Source organism: Rhinolophus sinicus, chromosome 15 (assembly GCF_057876585.1).
Source record: "Rhinolophus sinicus isolate RSI-liver-muscle chromosome 15, RSI-T2T, whole genome shotgun sequence".
NCBI classification, from domain to species: domain Eukaryota; kingdom Metazoa; phylum Chordata; class Mammalia; order Chiroptera; family Rhinolophidae; genus Rhinolophus; species Rhinolophus sinicus.
This window is the reverse complement of record NC_142515.1, coordinates 94,710,900-94,730,391: the sequence shown is the minus strand read 5'-3', so window position 1 is coordinate 94,730,391 and position 19,492 is coordinate 94,710,900. Positions and strand designations below refer to the sequence as shown.

Below are 19,492 nucleotides of genomic sequence, written 5' to 3'. Positions count from 1 at the left end.
GTCCCTGCTGCTTCTGAGTCTGTGATCTTGGGTAAGCAGTCTCTGAGTCAGGCTCCTTTGTAACAAATATCCTAGGCCACAGGAAATGGGGATATCTCCCTTCATGCTTGTTAAGGATTAAATTAAGTAATTCCTCTAAAGAGCCTGGTAAGTACATAAGTGCTGATTAAATATTAAATTAATAGCTATTAACTTTAATCCTATTAATATTTCAGTCCTTCTGGATCTTGCAATGTGTATGTAACCCATAGCAACCAGAGGGTCTGAGGTCCAATTCTTGCCAGGCCAACCCCTCCCCACCAGCTACTGGGGAACCGAGTTTACATATGTGTTTACAAACACATTCACTTGTAAATTTTGTAATATAAATATGTAAAAATATACCATAATTTGTAACTATGTTCTGGTTTTTTGTTTTTGTGACAAACTCTTTTTTTTTTCTCTTTTTTTAAACTCAGCTCTACCTTGTTAATGGTTTATTTTTTATTGTGGTAAAGAACACCCAGCATTTACCGTCTTAGCCATTCTGAGGTTGACACGAACAGTAGTGTTAACTACATGTACTTTGTTGTGCAACAGATCTCTGGCAATTTTTCGTCCTGTAAAACTGAAACTCTATTTCAATTAAACAACTTCCCTTTCCCCACTTTTCTCTTCCGCTAGCCCGATAATCACCATCGTTCTTTCTAAGAGGTTGACTACCTTAGCTACCTCAGAGAAGTGGAATCATGAAATGTTTGTATTTTTGTGACTGTCTTATTTCATTTACCATAATGACCTCATGGTTCACTAGGTTGTTGCAAAAGGCAGGATTTCCTTTGTTTTTTTAAGGTGTTTATTTATTTATTTATTTTTATTGGGGAACAGCAGTGTTTTTCCCAGGACTCATCAGCTCCATCAAGTTGTTGTCCTTTCGATCTTAGTTGTGAAGGGTGCAGCTCCAGGTCCAGTCGCCATTGTTAGTTGCAGGGGGCACAGCCCACATCCCTTGCGGAAGTTGAACAGGCAACCTTATGGTTGAGAGTCTGCGCTCCAACCAATTGAGTCATCTGGCCACCCTGGAGCTCAGCGGCAGCTCATTGACTTCATTCTAGTTGCAGAGGGCACAGCTTGCTGGTCCATGTGGGAATGGAACTGGCAGGCTTGATGCCCAGAGCTCGTGCTCTAACGAACTGAGCCACCCATCCGCCCCAGGATTTCCTTTTTTTAAGGCTAATATTCCATTGTGTCTTTGCCACATTTTCTTTACTCATCCATCAACGGACATTTGGGTTGCTTTCACCTGTTGGCTATTACAAGTAATGCTTCAATGAAACTGGGTATGCAAACATCTCTTTGAGATCCTGTTTTCAATTCTTCTGACTGTATACCCAGAAGTGGGATTGCTGGATCATATGGTAGTTCTATTTTTATTTTTTTGAGGAACCTCCACACTTTTCTACAACAGCTGCAACATTTTACATCCCTACCAACAGTGCACATGGGTTGCAATCTTCACATCTCTGCCAAACTTCATATTGTTTTTGGGCTAATGGCCATCCTAATGGATGTGAGATGATAGCTCATTGTGGTTTTGATTTGCATTTCACTGATGTTCAGCATATTTCCATATGCTTGTTGGCCATTTGTGTATCTTTGGGGAAACTTGTATTCAAATCCTTTGCCCATTTTTTAATCAGGTTATCTGAATAGTAGTTCTTTATATATTCTGGATGTTAACTCCTTATCGCTTATATGGCTTGAAAATATTTTTTCCCACCCTATTGGTTGCCTTTCCAATTTATCGATTGATTCCTTTGTTGTGCATAAGTTAAGTTTGATGTATTCTCATTTATCTATCTTAGCCTTTGTTGTGCTTTTGGTGTTATATCCAAGAAGTCATTGCCAAGTCCAATGTTGTGAAGCTTACCCCCACGTTTTCTTCTAGTTCTATAATTTTGGGTCTTATGTTTAGGTCTTTAATCCATCTTGAGTTAATTTTTATATATGATGTAAGACAAGGGTCCAACTTCTTTTTTTTGCATGTGGATATCTAGTTTTCCCAACACTATCTGAAGAATATCCTTTCCCCAAGTTCTAGTGTTTTTATAAAAACACAGGCTGTGGAAATGGCCTGGGCATCCCTACACTGAGATTCTTGGTGCTAGCTGTATATTTTGTGCATCCTGAAATTTTTCTGGAGTAGGAGCTATTAGCCTCTTTTTACAGATGAGGAAACTGAGGCTGGGTCCAAATGACCGGCCCAAGGTCGTTATAATGAGCAAATGGGTGGAGGTGGGCTTGGCACTGAGAACTTGAACTCAAGAGCCCACAGGCGTAAAGCCCCTGGGAGATGCTCCCTGTTTTATCCCCAGCATGCTAAAAGAAAGAATGAATGACTGTCTCAGGCAAGGCTCCCAGCGACCGGCTGAGCTTGGATAAGCCCACTGCTCGGCATGGGGGTGTACGCCCACTCTGCGCATGCGCACCCCCGCCGTTTGGCCAGCTCTACTCCTTTTGGTACGGACTCTCTCAGTATGGTACGTCCCGCCTTCCCCCATAACCGGGACAGGATGGTACGGGCCACCTCTGCTCACCGCCCCTCCCCATCGGTTTCCGCGCGAAAAGCCAGAGCTGCCTGTGCTGCCGACGCCTCTGCTGCAGCTTCGGAGATGCCTGCCCGTACAGCCCCGGCCCGGGTGCCCACGCTGGCCTCCCGGGCCATCTCACTGCCCGACGATGTCCGCAGGCGGTAGGTGCCGCAGGGGACGGTGAACTCGGTGGAGTGGCATGGTGTTGAGGGTGGGGGGGTTGCTTCCCCTCTGGGTAGCCCTTGGCTGCTGCTGACAGACGGGCGCGCATGCGTGCAATGGTACGGTGGCAGTTGGCGCGGGCGGGATGGGACTTCCGGTCGCGCGCCCCGGGCCGTTTGGCGCCAAAATGGGCCCAAGCCCCTCACAGCTCCTTCATGACTAGAAACTTGGGGTCTTCTCTTATCTCAAAGTAGAGCAAGTTCATAGTTCGTTTCAGGGATCCCTTTCCCAGAACAGCTGCGGGCCCGGCTCCTGCCGCCAGCCTGGTCGCACAGGAAGTGGGCAGCCCGCTGCCTTAGGACACCCCTCGGCCTGGCACTTCGGCCTCCACTTCCGGTGCCCGGCTCGCTGAGGGGCCTGGTTCACAGGGGTGTTTTGGGAGAACCCCTTGGCGTCCCTGTGCCAACATCCCGATGGCGGCAACCAGAGATGAATGTCGCCAGTCAGGGCCCAGGCGCTGCCGGTTCAGGTTTGCGAGCCCTGTCTTCCTTGGGGGGCTCCTTCCGTCATCAATGCTGGGGAAGTCACATTCTGGAAGAAACCTACCATGCAGCGAGGCCCAGAGCTCGGGCAGTGTGAAGGCTGAATGGGCTTTGCTAGTAAATCTGTGCCTTTGAGGCTTGGGCATCAATCAAGGAAGCCTTGCTAGGAAGAATTGGCTGCAGTTTCCAGCATGTGTGTCTATGGGAGAGTGAGGTGTGGTGGCTAATGTTGGGGACCCGCTATAGCAATTCTGTGCTCACGGGTGGGTGGCAAGATCATTGGGCCCCGGCTTCTTGTTCGTGAAGGGCACCAATTTCACTCCTGAAAACTTGCACACCTCACTTGGAACAGGAGTCACAGGACCCTTGACCTGGCCTGAACACTTCCAATCAGAAGTGACCCTGACTTTGCCGTTTTCCTGTGCTTGTTTCCTATGGTTGTGCCAGGCCAGTTCTGATTTGGGCCTCTGGGGGTGGAGAGTGTGTGTTGGGGGTATTTCGGTCTCCTTATCAGGTGTTTAAGGTTCCAGTCACTTTTTAAGCAGTTGGAGGGGGTGTGTTTTTGAAGAATCTAACTGTTACCCCAAGATATAACTTGACTTAAAGTGGCATTATGAAAGTCCCTGGTTTCAGGGTGTTAGACCCAATACAGAGACGTTGGGGCCCAGTCTTCTTTACTCTGATGGTGAGAACTCTACCTCCACTGGCTTGTTTATGATTTGGGGCAAGTGTCATAAGCAAGCAGTAGACTAGGATTATTAACATGCATTATAAAGTGGTATTGGAGTAAATGAGAATATGCCTGAAACATAAAGACCCAAATATTAGCATCGTATTGGCTAATCTACCTTGCTTTTTTCAGTTTTGCTAATCAATCACTAATTGTATAAAATACTTTTCATTTAATCCTCAAGAATTCTTAAGAGGGTGCCGCAGGAGTTCACTTCGAAGGAGCAAGGATTCCTGCTGAGGTCCGCTTCTTGCCAGAACCTTTCCATTCAGCTAGGGGTTTCAGACAGGCCACTGACTCAGGGGTTTTATTGGGCCAAACCAAGTGATTTGTTTGGTTGAATTTGAATGTTAGGTGAGTGTTAACAATCCGCCAGTTACTCTAGGTTCCATATTTGTTTGAATTCGAATTGCCTACTGTAGGTAGAGAGTTTTGGATTTCTGCTTGAGACCAAGTGGTAGACATTGAAATTGTCAGCTTATGAGACCCTCTCAACAGCTTTTCTTACATTTCTTACATTCAGTGTACAAAGTATACACATAAGCATGGCATTCAACATTCCTTTAAACTTAGATTTGTAAATGGAGGTGTAATTCTTGATTTACGAAAATTGGAAACGTGTAATCTATAATGTAGCAAGTACTTAAGTCCATTAGCATACTCTAGGAACAAAATTTAGGCCAGGTCCTTAGGCATATCTGTCACACTTCTGCTAACTTGTGTTTATGTGACATCTTTTAAAACTCAAGTGTAGTTCCACTAGCTATATATAACGACACTAGAAAGTATTTTCTGTTTTTTTATTGGGTGCAGCTCAGCTCCAAGTCTAGTCGCCATTTTCAATCTTAGTTGCAGGGGGCGCAGCCCACCATCCCATGCGAGAATTGAACTGGCAACCTTGTTGAGAGCTCGCGCTCTAACCAACTGAGCCATTCAGCCGCCCACTAGAAAGTATTTTCAATATTTGGGTTTTTAAGTCTTTAACTTCTTTTTGGAAGTAGTATTATTTACCTTAAGTCTTTTGAAAAGCATGCCTTTCAGGATAAGCCATATTTTCTACTTGATTTTTCTTACTCTGCCCAAGCCGCCATCATTTGTACAGAAAGAGTGGTAGTGTCCCACTTTTCTTCCTGTTACCACTCAGGTCTGTTTTCTATAAGTGGAAACTGTGTTCCTCTTACAACTTAAGTCGGTTTCAATGGTTTTCCTGCCCCCAACACTGCCTGGTACCGTTGGCCTGAAATCCAGAAGCCCTATCCATTTGACTGAGTCATCTTACGCTCTTCTCACAATCTATGCAGGCCTTCTTTTAGGTTCTCAGGACCTGAGACCATGTAGAGTGACCAATGTAAGGCTGTTCACCTACCCTCTCCCAAGGGGGGTTTTGTCCCTTCGTCCTTAAGCTTTCACTCAGAAAGACAGTCCCCTTCCCCCACATTGAGAAGGGTGTTGGATTCAGTTAGTGCCTCCTGCATGCTGCCTTGCACTCCTGGGGTTGATGATTTGTTGTCCGAGCATGTTTCTCATTCATTGTATCTCCAGCTTGGTGTATAGTAGACTCTCAAATGTTTGCATGCCAGACTTTCTCCTTTAATGAAGCCTGGGTTTACACACTGATTCTAGCAACCTCCTTTCCACAACTCTGATGAGTCTTTGTAATTATGGCAGCTTTCTTATCTGCTAGTCATTCTATGATTATATTAAGATGGATCTTGAATTTCTTAACTAGTTTCATGGCTCCTACTGAGTAGATATTGAATAGGGCAAAACTGACTTACCTTTTCTAGTTCTCTCCTGCAGTGGGATTCTAGAGGTGCAGACCATTGGGATTCAGAGCCCACCTGCCACTTGCCAGCTGTTTGGCTAAGTTGTCTAACATCTTGGTGCTTTATCTGTAAAATTGGATGGAGGTGCCCATTCCACCAGGGCATTATGAAGACGACCTGAGCTGATCGGTGTAAATATGGTAGAGCAGCACCTGCACAGAAACCTACGTGGTCGGCTGGATATTTCATTTCCATAAGGGAAGCATAGTTTAAAGTACTGACACGCAGCTCTTATCCTGAGGCAGGTATTAATGTAGCATTGTATCTCGTGTTGAGATGAGGTATATGCTGGCTGATGCCAGCCTTCCTCTTTGCCTGGCTTCTTGTAGGACGTACTCTTTCTGCTGCCACCTTAGCTTTTGTGCCAGCTGTGCACTCCTACTCTTGATTAGGCATTCCTCTCTGAAGGGTTGAGGTGGCTTTCTATCTTCTTTCAACTCTCAGTATCTTGTTTCTTAATTCTTTATATCCTTGGCTTTTGTGATGCTCTACTACCAGGGAGCTTCTTTCTTCCTTGTCCCCCCCCCCCCTCCATCCCCTTTCTTTTATTCTTTGACCCTTATCTCTTCTAGTCATGGGACTTCTATTTTCAGCAATTGGGGTGCCCACTGCAGATAGAAACCTCCAGTAATTTTTTTTAAAAAAGATTTTATTAAAATATAGCTAACATACAATATTATATTAGTTTCAGGTGTATACCATAGTTATTCAACATTTATATACCTGAAGAAATGATCAACATAAGCCTAGTAACCATCTGACACTGTACAATGTTATTATAATATTAATGACTATATTCCCTATGCTGTACATTATACTTATTTATGACTTATTTATTTTATAACTGGAAATCTGAACCTCTTATTCCCCTTCACCTTTGCCCCACTTTTAAAAAACTTCAATTACGGTTGACGTTCAATATTATTTTATATTAGTGTCAAGTGTACAGCATAGTAGTTAGACATTTATATACTTTATGAAGTGATCCCACTGACTAGTACCCACCTAGCGTTATATAGATATTACAATATTATTGACTATATTATCTAGCCTGTACTTTACATCCCCGTGACTATTTTGTAACTACCAGTTGTGTTTCTTAATCTCTTCACCTTTTTTTCACCCAGTCCCCCAATCCCCGTCCTGTCATCCATCAATTTGTTCCCTGTATCTATGAGTCTGTTTCTGTCTTGTTTGTTCGTTTATTTTGTTCTTTAGATTCCACATCTAAGTGAGATCATAGTGATAATTTGTCTTTCTCTGTCTGACTTATTTCACTGAGCATAATACCTTTTAGTTCCATCAATGTTGTCGCATAGATACCTCCAGTTTTAACGTCTCTCTGGAGAGCCAGTTCTGATTTCTAGCTGCCGAATAGCCATCTGGACAGCTGCTGTTCACTGAAACATCACTCCTAAAACTCATGGCCTGGTTATTCTCCTTTCTTCCACCAAAAAGTTCTGAATTTCTAATACTGGACTCATTTTTAATTGCTGCCATAACAAATTACTACAATTTTAGTGTCTTAAATAAAACCACATAAATTTATTATCTTATAGTTCTGTAGTCAGAAATTTGGAATGGGTCTCACTGGATTAAAACCAAAGTGTCAGCAGGCTGTATTAGTTTCTGGAGGCCTTAGGGGAGACTCTGCTTCCTACTCTTTCGGGTTGTTGGCAGCACTCAGTTCCTTGTGGTAAGACTGAGGTCCCTCTTTTGTTGGCTGTAAGCTGAGGACCTTTCCCAGCTCCTGGACGTGATGTATACAGTTGATCCTTAAACAAGGTGGAAGTTAGGGGCGCTAACCCCTGCACTGTTGAAATCCAGGTGTAACTTTTGACTCCCCCAAAGTTAAGCGTTGATAGCCCACTGTTGACTGGAAGCCATATGGATAACAGTTGATTAACGCATATTTTGTATGTGTTATGTACTGTATTATGATAAAGTCAACTAGAGAAAAGAAAATGTTATTAAGAAAATCATAAGGAAGAGAAAATATATTTACAGTACTTATTGAAAACAATCCACGTATAAGTGGACCCACGTAGTTCAAACCCACGTTGTTCAGGAGTCAGCTGTACTACTATCCTACCTGCAGTCTGCTGAAAGTCTTTTCTACAGAAAAACCTTTCCTGACCACCCGAGTTGGGAAGTGCCTGCCTGGCAATGCCTGTGTCCAGTCACCCAGCTCGTTGCCTGGAACAGGGCCTGGCGTGCAGTAGGTACCCACAGATGTGAGTGGCGAGCGAAGCTAGAAGCAGGTTCTCATGCTCTCCGAGCAGCCACTGTATGACACTGGTCCAGCAAAGCCCGCCACTCACATTCCTGGATTTGCTGCTAATGCCTGCCCTCTGGAAAAGCTCTGTTCCTGCCCTTCGGGCAAGTGATAACTGAGTACCTAGTCTGTGTGGGTGCTGGGGGGGAGGATCCAGTCCCTGCCCGCTGTGCTTCCCTCCATGACACTCACCTGACTGGTTAGACCTGTTCTCACCCCCAGGCTAGGAACAGCCTCTCCACTCACTTCGCTTTCCTCGTGCTTTCTATTCTTGTTCCTTTATTTTTTCCTCCCTTCTCCAAAAGAGGCAAGACACTAATCTTCAATAATGAAACCAGAGTATGATTTTTCCAGCCAAACTCATAACAGTTCTGCACCTCTGAATAATCAGGTACAAACATTCCAAAGAAAAAAATAAATAAAAGCAAAACAAGACAAAACAAAACATTCCAAAGGATGACTCTTGGATGAGGTGCTGGCCAGCTCTTCTAACTCATCCATCTCCCCTGCCACCCCAGATGCCTTGATTCCCCCATCTCATACGTTGCTCATTAGAATGCTGCCACCCCTACCTCCCCAAGCCCTGCCCTGGCCTTTGGGGAATGTTAGCCGCCTGTTCCCCACAGCATCCCATGGCTCTGGTCCACTCATTCTAACACCAACCGTGCTATGCTCTACCTTCTTATGGGCTCTTCTCAGATCCAGTGGGGGGAAGACTACCTGTGGGTCACTTAACTTACAGAAGGACACCAACTCTGACCTGCTTCCTTTCCCAGTCCCAGTACCTTTTAAAATAATACATATTGTTATAGAACACTCCTCTACTATCTCTCACCATCATCAGAAAAACTACCCTTCATCCCCCCAAAAAAAGGGACCTCATTTCGATCACAAATGACTTCTAGGCATTACAGTTGGCATTCTAGACATGGGTGGAGGGGAAACTACTGTATTTTTTTCTAACACTCATATATGTAAAATTTACTTCCAAAGTTCTTTAAAACTGGTACTAATTTTTTTAGGTAAACAAAGCTGCTTAACAAGTGTTTCTCCCTTATTTTCTTCCCCCAGGCTCAAAGATTTGGAAAGAGATAGTTTAACAGAAAAGGTAATTCCACCTTAAAAGTTTTTTATTATCAAATGTGATTGTTAGATACTTCGTGGCTTGTAAAAAGTTTAAGTGGAAACAGCTTTTTTATAATGCCATTTTATAATGCTGTTTTGAGGACAACTTGGAAATATTGCTTAATGTGCTGCATTAATATGCTGCTAATATTAGTTGACTTTTGGTAACTCCTTGACGAGTTTCCCAATCTAGGTTCTAAACCATCAATTCTGAATTGTAACTTTTCCTGGTCACACTGTTTTAAAAAGCATAGTTTTGTTCTAATACACTATGGTGTGTCTCCATCCCACCTCTGATTTTTCCCATTTTTTTACCACTTGGGAGATGGAGTAATGTGACCTTAACGGAAACATCATGAACGTGTCTTGTGAATACTGTTTTTTTTGGCCAAGTCAGCATTGCCTGTCATTCAGTCATTATGTGACCAGGCAGTGTAATTATTTGTGTATTAGTCTATTAGTTAGTAGCATGGGAGTTTGGGGACTTCTAAACCCATATCCTTTCCTTAGGAGTGTGTGAAGGAGAAATTGAATCTCTTGCATGAATTTCTGCAAACAGAAATAAAGAATCAGTTATGTGACTTGGAAACAAAATTACATAAAGAAGAATTATCAGAGGTAAGTCATTTCTCAGCATCCTGGCATCTAGAAAACTTCTCTTGTGTAGCTTGTCTGTGACCAGCGAGGCAGAATAATCCCCAACTCTCCTTGTTACCTGATAGTTACAAAGGAAATGTGTGTGGGTCCTTATTCTCTTATTGCCACTCGTTTACATTTACTGCTACTTAAATTATCCTTTCCTGCTGTAGGAGGGCTACCTGGCTAAAGTCAAATCCCTTCTAAATAAAGATTTGTCCTTGGAGAACGGAGCTCATGCTTTCAGTCGGGAAGTGAATGGATGTCTAGAAAACGGGAGCCATTCACGTGGTAAGGACCGCAGAGTGGGAATGGCAGAGGAAAACAAGTCCTCCAAACCCGTGTCCAAACCTTGCATGCCCAGGAGAAGCAAGTCCGATGGAGAAACGAAGTGTAAGAACCCTTGACTTATTTAACCTTGATGGAGACTGGTACCACATAAGGAGACAGTCAGATTTGGAGCCATAGGTCCCTCCAGGCACTAGGTCCTGGTTTGTTTTCTTGTGTATACGTCTAACTAGTAAGAACTGCATACTTCCTAATTAGCTTAGGTGTATACCACTCTAAATTTTGTCTTTGACCAAGTCTAGAGTGTTAGATCTCAAAACATGGCTAAGTTTATGAGGTTGAAGATAACAGGAGCTACTAATACTTATTATTTATAAGTTATATGCCTATTTAAGCTAAACATTTATTCTTAGACTCTTTCCCAGTTTGTAGTCAAAGTAACTCTTGGAATCTTTATAAACAAAAGAGCATGGACTTGAGCCCAGATCTGGTTCTTGGGCACTTCACCTTTTGACGATAGAAGGGGACGTTCTGTTTCCTTGTCTGGTTTGGGGTTGGCCCCTCAAATATTAGCTTGTGTAAAATGGCTCAGCATACTGGCAGGTGCTAACTGCAGACTTGCTCAAGACAGTTGTTGATCAGAATAAGAGGGGACAGACACTTAAATCCTCAGAACCTGGTTCTCTGCACGAGCTTAGTGATGCTGAAGAACTGCTCCTTCGCTGTGAACTTTTTTATTTATAGTGGCTTTTTTTTCTTGTTTCTTTTTTTCTTTAAACAGCTGATGTCTCACCTAGCCCCAGGATTACAAGGCAAACTACCAGGCAGACTACTATCACCTCTCATTTTGCAAGGGGGTCAGTATATAATGAATTGACAGCCGCCTTTTCCAGGGGCCAATTGTTTTTGGTAAAACATGTATGGAATTAGCAATTCTGACTTCCACATTGCATAGGTTTTCATTTTGCAGTTTTGTTCATTAGACATTCATGAATAGCATTTCTGACGATCTCATCTATTTTTAACCTTACTGTAGGAAACTTCAAATATATACAGAATAAACGAGGATAGTAAAACGAACCCCCAAGTTCATTTCATCTACACCTCCATACACTCTAACTGGATTACTCCCAAGTATATAGCGACTCCTCATGTCCCCCCAACTGGATTACTTTGACACAAATCTCAGACATGGTATCTTATCCATAAATATTTCAGTAGATTTCTAGACGATGACTTGTCTTTTTCTCTGATGAATTTTTTATTCATGTTTTGCTGTAATTGCTAATATTTAGTAAACAGTCTTTAAAAAAAAAAGACAAAACATAATGACTTGTAAAGTGTAATAATTGTAAAGTTAATAATTCTTTACTATCAAACATATAGCCACTGTTCACATTTCCCCACGTGTAGCAAGCAAACTGCGTTTAAGGAAAGGCTTTATTCCTTAAGCCTTTCAAGTTATAGATTCCTTTTCTTATTTTCTTGCCATTTATTTGGAAAAAAAAACTAGGTCATTTGTCCAATAGAGTTTCTAGATCTAGCTGGCTGCGTCCTTATGGTGGTCAGTGTGTGCCCCTGTCTCCATTTTCTGTAAACTGGTAGTTAGGTCTAATGCCTTGATCAGATTCCAGCTTTATTTTTTTAAGACTTCATAGATGGCTCTGTGGCCTTCCATCAGTCACGCAATGTCTCTCCTGTGATACTAGCAGCCACGGATCAACGTCTAGATCCACGATTTCTTAGGGTTTGCAAAATGGTGATATTCTAAACTTGTCACTCAGGGAAATATTAAACTCGAAGCTTCTTTCAATTCCGCTAGCAATGAGGGCTTCTTGGCATCCGTGCCCTGAATCTGCCCTAAAGAGGGTGGGAGACGTGTAGATCATTCCACACCCGCTGGAGGTCTGTGGTCTGGCTGAGCTAATGGTTGGCTTTACTGTGTTTGACAGCCCTGCCAAACGGAAACCCGAGGAAGACCCTGAAAAAGCCAAATTGGACGATTCTGTTCATGAAGAAGAGAAAGACCAGGTGGGGCTGGCTCTTTCAAATTTCTTCACTCTGCCTTTTTGGGTACATTTGCTGATAATTGTGACTTTATACTTGCTCTGTCCAAATGGGCTTAAAGTGACTGAGGAGGTGTTAGAACGTGTCTCTGGACCCAGGGCAGTACGAGTTTATCACATTAAACCTGAGGGCGCAGCAGGCCCTGCCACGCATGGCAGCCTCACAATGTCAGAGTCTGTTCCCTCCTCTGTCTTCCTACCTCTCTAGCTGATAGTTATGACAGTCAACCCAGCAGATGTGACATGTTTAAAGCATTTGCTTCTGACGTCAGATAAGCACCTTTCCCACATCTAATTTCTCTGTAAAAATAGAGAATTCTCCAGTTGTCATGTGTAGTGTAATAATGCTACTTAGACTTCCTAAGTTAGAAAAGTGGTGGCTTGCTGAAGACCTTCGGTAGGGAAAATGTCAGTCTCTGGTTCTGTCCCCTGTGACTTAAGGAGGGCCAAAGCTACACAATCACCAGATGGTCACATGCTATCAATTTTCATTTCAATTTTGCCACAGGATTAGCTATGGAAGTTGAAGGGAAGTCTGTATAGGTTTACGTGTGAGTGGTAAATGCCTAACTGCTACCTAGTAAAGATGAGTCTCCGTGGTTTGCTCTAAGGCAGCGTTTCCCAACCATGGCATTATTGATTTGGGGGGCTGGGTAATCCTTTGTTGTGGGGAGCGGTCCTATGTGCTCTAGAATGTTTAGCATCATCCTAGACCTCTACCAACTAGATACCGGTAGCATTCCCCCTCTCCCCTCCCAGTTGTGACAATCAAAATCATCTTCAGATTTTGCCAGATGTCCCCTAGGGGGCAAAATTGCCCTGGGTGAGAAGCACTGGACTAAGGGGTCACTGGGATACCAGTATTATTGATAGACTTTGACATCTTTTTGTGGCACACGCTAATTCTGTGTCACTGTATTCTTGAAAATTAGATGTCACTATTCATGATCTTTATGCAGACATCTGTAGTCAGATTTAGTCCGACTACCTACTCAAGTGGAAAACTGAGGCACAGAGGGGAACAGCTTGTCCAAGTCGTGCGGCCATGTCTCTTGCCTCCTAGAAAGAATTATTACAGGTGAAAGCAAGCTGGCTCTTATAATATTGGTAACTCTTTTTACGAAGGCACCAACTTTAGAGTTTCTTGCCCTCTGACCTTTTGGAGTCCGGCTTACATAGTCTGTTCATCTGGCTTCTCAAACACACCAGAGGCCAGTTTATTGGCAGTATTTGGGAGGCTTTCGCGGCTTCATGGATGAACACTTGTGAGAACTGTTTATTCCAGTATGCTAGAGTAAGTCTTAGTATACTAAACCGGTGTTATCAGATGGCATTAGTCAAATAAATGGTAATACAGAGAATCGTACTTAAAGTCTTGAGAATTTATGTTTTAAAAACGGGCATTACATGTATCTGGTGAAACTTCAAACAGTACAAAAGGATGTGCGGCACACAGATCTGCCCCTCACCCTTTCCTCTTGAACCTCTCGTTTGCCTTTCTTAAAGGCAAGCATTTATCAGTTTCTTTTATGTTTTTTCAGGTTACATATGTGCATATATATTTTAGTACAGTGTATCAGTATAAAATCTACATTAGGATTCTACAGAGAAACGGAACGAATAGGATGAATGAATGTGTGTATATGTATATATGAGATTGGTTTTAAGTAATTGGTTTACATCCTTATGAGGCTAGCAAGTCTGAAATACGCAGACAGGAAAGGACTACAGGCTGGAGACCCAGAGAAGAGTTGATGTTGCAGCTGGAGTCTGGAGGCAGAATTTTATATACCGGGGCTGCCCAAAAATGTATACAAGAGGACACTTTGGTCAACGTTGCTCAAGCAGTAGTTGGCCACAATCAGAAGTGTCTGGACGCTGATGGTAACCACTTTGAGCCCCTCTTGTAGTTGCAGAAGTCAAATGTGACTTATATTCATCTTTTGTTATCAGTATATATTGAGTATTATAATTTTAATACACTTTTTCTTCCTTAAAATGTATATACATTTTTTTGGCACTGTGTGTGTGTGTGTGTATGTGTGTGTGTGTGTTCAGATTTTTAAAAATATCTGTTCTGTGTAGTATAGAGAAGTCCTGTGTGGCTTACACAAGTTTCCCCAGTGATAACATCTCACATAACTTCAATAACAATAGTCAAACCAAAAAACTGACATTGGTACAATCTGCAGACTTGATTCAGATTTCACCGGTTTTCATATGTATGTGTGTATAGTCACGTGTATCCATGTATGAAATTTTGTAATTTCCACCTCAAGTAAGATACAAATTTATTTCATTACCACAATATTTTTATCCCTTTTAAATATGCAAATACAGCTGTCCTGCAGATGGCAAATATTGTTGACGTAGGGAATTAGTGTCCTAGGATATTCGTCTGGGAAGAAGAGCTTCTGTCTAGTTTAGTTGTCACCGTCACTTCCTGATGTGAATCCCAAATTACCATTTTGTTTTTTTCTAATATTAAAGAATTCCTGACACAGGGTAGAAGATGTCTGATCTTTTATGCAGCCACACTAGGCGATCTCTAGCACGCAGACATGTGCTGGGCCGCCCCCTGGGCCTGTTTTGTTGTGAGTGGGGTGGGACATCACACCAGACTGATAGTTGCCCAGATCATCACCCCAAACCCAGGCCCCCTCCCCTTTACCACCCTCTTTTTAATCATATCAAATGTATTAATACTTGGACTTAATGTTTTTGGTTTTGATCTTCTCTTGAAATATTCTTATCTTTTTTTTTCTTGCCTTCTCTCCACATAGGAGGAAAAGAGACGTCGAGTTATATCCAGAGACCCGTAAGAATAATTAATATACCTTTTTGTTCTGTGCAATGTATAATCTTAATTACAGTAGTGACTTTTCAGAAATGTTTTGAAAAGCACTTTATAGTGAGTTGCCATGGTGACCATACATGAGTTAAGGATGCTGAGTTTGGGGTCAGATTATAACCTTTGATTCTGGTAGAATTTTCATTGCAGAGAATGAAGTGAGGGCAACTGGCAGTTGTTATCAGAACCAGATCTAAAGGTCATTTACATATTAAATGTTAAAGTAGCACGTGCCTTTCAGGGTTCTTAGGATGATGCTCACTTGTGGGGACAGGCAGGGGGACCTTATGAAAACTGTTTCCAGGGGAGGAGTCTGTGAAAGTCATTCTTGGGTGTGTTATTTTGCTTGACAGAGTTGCTAGGCCACTCCCTGCAGAAGAACCGGAAAGAGTGAAACCGGGAACACACACGGAAGAGGAAGAAGAAAGAGATGAAAAAGTAAAGCCTGGTCACCTCCAAGTTTGTCACTTCTACATTAATCTCAGTCCCCATTTGGTTCTAGAAAAGGGGTGTAGGGGAGGGGAGTGTATAGGAGCAGAATGACTTTCACTAATGATCAAAATGACCCGACTTTGACTAAAACGCTTTTCGAACTCATTTTTCTAGTGGTTCTCTACTTTTCTGGTGGGTTATACAGCTGTGATGATAGTAAGTACCTCAGTGGTAGGCCTGGGGTCAGCTGGACCTTTGCTGTCTCATCAGTCAATCATAGAGCTTCTGTCTGTGCCTCTTCCTGCTTGCCTATCTTGCTCACAGGGTCTTTGTGAAGATCTCATTTTCAAACATGTGAGGTGCTAAGATGCTGTAGCATCATCTAGATGTAAAGTTGTATTCTTAACTGAGATCAGACGAGTAGACCCCCAGCTCCTTTGTAAAATCTGTGTTTACGATTCTCTGAAACACAGATGTACCGCCTGAACCCCCTTGAAGAGGGGGTGGGAGAGGGAATGAGGGTCTAACACTGGAAGCTTTACCATTAGACAGCACTGTCTCGTACGACAAAGGGCTGACATGGAGGTCATAGGTAATGAAGCAATATCGGGTCCCATTTTAGTTTTCATGTTAAGACATGGATTAGAAGTTTCTTACAATTCTTCTAATGGGTGGTTAGTACCTATATTGGGAGGCTATTGAAGGGTGGGTGTCTGTTATTTTGCTGTAATGGAGGATCAACTAAGATGTGTGCTAATTCTTGAACCATTTGGTACATGAAGCTAGTTTTTAGTTACCGCTCCTTCCCTGATACTGGTTAAAATTAGCAGTCACAGTTGGGACACATGTCAAGTTTCTTTTAGAGTAGACAGTTCTAGTGGGCTTGCTGGACCACCCTCCAAAGAAGGAGCTTTGGGCAAGACTACAGTCGCTTACGGGGGGTCAGACTCCCAGGATCTCTTGCAGTAGGAAGGTCTGCAGCGTGTTTCTTCTCTTAACACCACTGACCTGTGTGGTCTCTTTACAAAACGTGTGGAATTTTGGGGGCCAAATTCGACTTGAGCAGTTTTCTGGAGAAGTGTGTTTAGCTCTTTAAACTTGGGCTCAAAACGATGTATTGTCCGTGTTTGAGAAGGAGCTCTTGTCCAGATTGTGTCATCCTGCTTCGTTCCTTCATTATAGATTCCTAGGTCGGATATAAAGTTATTATCTGTGAAGTTGTCAACACTTACTCATGACAGGTGATAGGGGGGTTTGAGGGTAAATACTTCAACGGCAGGATCTCTAAGAGTTTAATTTCCTGCCTACTTATCCCACCAAAAAGAATTTGCTATCTTGATGATAGACAATTTTTACTCTCACCAACTAGACTGTTGGATCAGTTTAGATATTTTATTTCCATAGAACACTCTAATAGAAAGAACAGGACCAAATGGGGAAACATTAACTAGTCTTTTTTTTTTTTCTCTGCACTTAGGAAAAGAGACTCAGAAGTCAAACCAAAGAACCGTAAGTATAGTTAACATGCCTTTGTAGTTTATATTGTGAAACTTAGTTGTTAAAATAAGTGTTCCGGTAAAAATAAGGGATTGGACACACTAGGTAGTATGTGGGTGAGCTGAAGATTCAGCTGACCTTGACCCCAGGCCCTTCCTCAGTGGTGGTCATGTAGCAAGCAGTTGTCCGGTGGTGGTTAAAGGGCACTGAATGTCCATTACTCATAGCTGTGGAGACACTGGAACAAATAGCCCCAAAGGTCAGTGGCTTAAGACAGTAAGCGTTTATTGAGCTTACATGTCTACAGCTTGGTGGCTGTCAGCTGATCTTAGCCAGGCTTGATGGGGACAAGCTGCTTCTGCCATACAGTTTGGCCAGCCTGCGTGTGATCCATGGCAGTGACAGCGTGAGGGCAGAAGTGAAGACCAGCACTTTTTCAAGCCTCTTGACATCCAGTTGGCTGAAACATGTTGAGACTGAGCCTAAGACTGGGGGTGGGCAGAACCCGGAACCAAGTGGTAGGGCCCTGGCAGAGGGAGAAGTGAAGATCCCATGTGTGCAGACTGCTTATCAGACTGACCCTTGCTGACCTCCACAGTGTCGGCCTCGGGGCTGGGGGGCCAGACACTTGCCCTGCAGGTAGGATTCCCATCAGGTCACAAGAAATCAGTGGTCTCGTTATCTGTTTTTGTTTTAAACTGCTGGCATCTCATCAGCATTTGAAAGAAGTGTTGATGGCATTTCTGAGATCATAAGTTCTGAGGTGATAAATGCCTTTTGGGTTTCTTACAGCAAAGGCTTGCCCTTCAGATGGGAAAGGTGATGCATGCTTTAACTCGGGGAAGAGACCATGTAAAGGTCCTCACTGGACTGTTTGCAATGGCGTCCGGCTGCCTGAGCTGACTGGGGTGTGTGTGTCTTTTGGTTTGTGACAGAACACCTAAACAGAAATCTAAGGAGGAGCCGGACAGAGAAGCAAGACCAGGACTTCAGGCTGAAGTGGATGAAGGAGACGAGAAAGTAATAACTAAATCTTTGTTACTGAACTTCATTCTTCTGTTCTCATTTGGTTGGGAGAAACGGTGTGGGCAGGGCTCTGGGTTCAAATCCAGCCCCACCTACCTGTGGGGTGACTGGGCAAATTCCCTCCTCACCCTCGTGGGGGCTGGTTATCACTGCAGGTCAGTGCCTGCTACGTAGTGAGCGTTCAGTCGTCTGTTTGCCCATAACGGTGAAGAGGCCCTGTGTGTATGGCTAAGATGTATTTGGAGCCAGCTTCTCTTAAGATCCTTCTCAACTGAGAAGGCCTGACGTGTCACCCCAGACACGTGTGCCAGCCATGCCAGTGCTGCTTTACCAGTCAGTCTCCTCCCTGCTGAGTCTAGCTCCCTCCACTCCCACCAGCCTCCTCACCTCCAGTTCAGCTAAGTAAGCATGTTTGAGGGTTTAAACATTATACATTGAGACAGGGTTGGGCCTGTGTAAAAGTACAAGGACATATCTGCTGGGCGCTGCAGCACGGGAACCGCAAGCTCTTTACGCAGTTTCATCCTGTCTGACTAAGAGGGGCCGAACTGGGACAATCCCAGGACTGATGGGCTCTGTGGTCTTCATTCTGTTGAGATCTAGAGCGTGCAGCCCAAGGTCAGACTTACTGGGCTGTGAACATCCTCATGTCCAGCCTGGTTGGTGACGGGTGTCCCTTCTCATCCTATGGCACGTGACTCTCTTGGTGTGCCCTCCAGCTTGCTCGAACATCTTCTTGCCTCTCATCTGCTCTGTCCAAATGTTGGGTGCCTTTCTATCAGCACTTGCCCTTCCGATCTAGAGAGACCTTAGTGGTGTCGGCAGATCACCCATTCTCCTCAGACTGGCAGAGGCTTTATATCGCACAGCCAGCACTTTTGCCTTTTAAATATGGACTCTTCTAGTTTAGTAGATATTTGTTGCTTTATGAAGATGAGCTGTATTATCAGAAAGGTATTTTTTGTCTGTAGGTTCAGAAGATACTAGATTGTCCATATAAAAAGGAATTTAACAGAGTTGGGAATTCTTATTTTTATTTTTTAATTTTCCATTTTGGATTCTAAGTCGTGTCATTGTTTCCCCCCTCCATTATCCCAAGGTCTGTCTGTGAAGTCTTCACCTCAGACCAGATAACAGATGGCGCTATAAGGCATTTTGGCCAACATAAGCAAAAGTGCTCTAGTATTCACTTGTACACTGAGCTTTCCTGGCACGGGTTGGCAGAGTATGACCCACAGGCCAAATCCAGCCCTCTGCCTATCATAAAGTTTTATTGGAACACAGCTACGTCTTTTCATTTACGTATTGTCTCTGGTTGCTTTTCTGCTGCAGTGGCAGATTTGAGTAGTTATGACACAAACCATGTGGTTTGCAAATCTGAAAGTGTTTGTGTTCTGGCCCTTTACAGAAATTTTGCCAACTCCTAGTCAAGTCTTGTTTGTAGGGGGTAGGGAGCTGAGTTAACA

The 19,492-nt window shown here is 43.3% G+C and overlaps 1 protein-coding gene across 5 annotated transcripts in view; it reads left to right on the top strand.

Moving 5' to 3' along the window:
• The first annotated feature begins 2,569 nt into the window (after positions 1-2,569).
• DNMT1 (DNA methyltransferase 1) overlaps positions 2,570-19,492 on the top strand; it is a 39,335-nt gene continuing 22,412 nt past the window's right edge. Inside the window, exons 1-10 of one of the 5 annotated variants that reach the window (XM_074338201.2) lie at positions 2,570-2,731; positions 9,177-9,213; positions 9,741-9,848; positions 10,040-10,157; positions 10,936-11,011; positions 12,107-12,185; positions 15,004-15,038; positions 15,425-15,509; positions 16,981-17,012; positions 17,936-18,020. In XM_074338201.2, the coding sequence (XP_074194302.1) occupies positions 2,652-2,731; positions 9,177-9,213; positions 9,741-9,848; positions 10,040-10,157; positions 10,936-11,011; positions 12,107-12,185; positions 15,004-15,038; positions 15,425-15,509; positions 16,981-17,012; positions 17,936-18,020 (735 nt within the window). In that variant the 5' untranslated portion in view covers positions 2,570-2,651. Of the gene's footprint in view, positions 2,732-3,150; positions 3,262-9,176; positions 9,214-9,740; positions 9,849-10,039; positions 10,260-10,935; positions 11,012-12,106; positions 12,186-15,003; positions 15,039-15,424; positions 15,510-16,980; positions 17,013-17,935; positions 18,021-19,492 lie in introns of those variants that run through there. The other 4 variants (XM_019744900.3, XM_074338202.2, XM_074338200.2 and 1 more) reach the window with 4 other exon arrangements.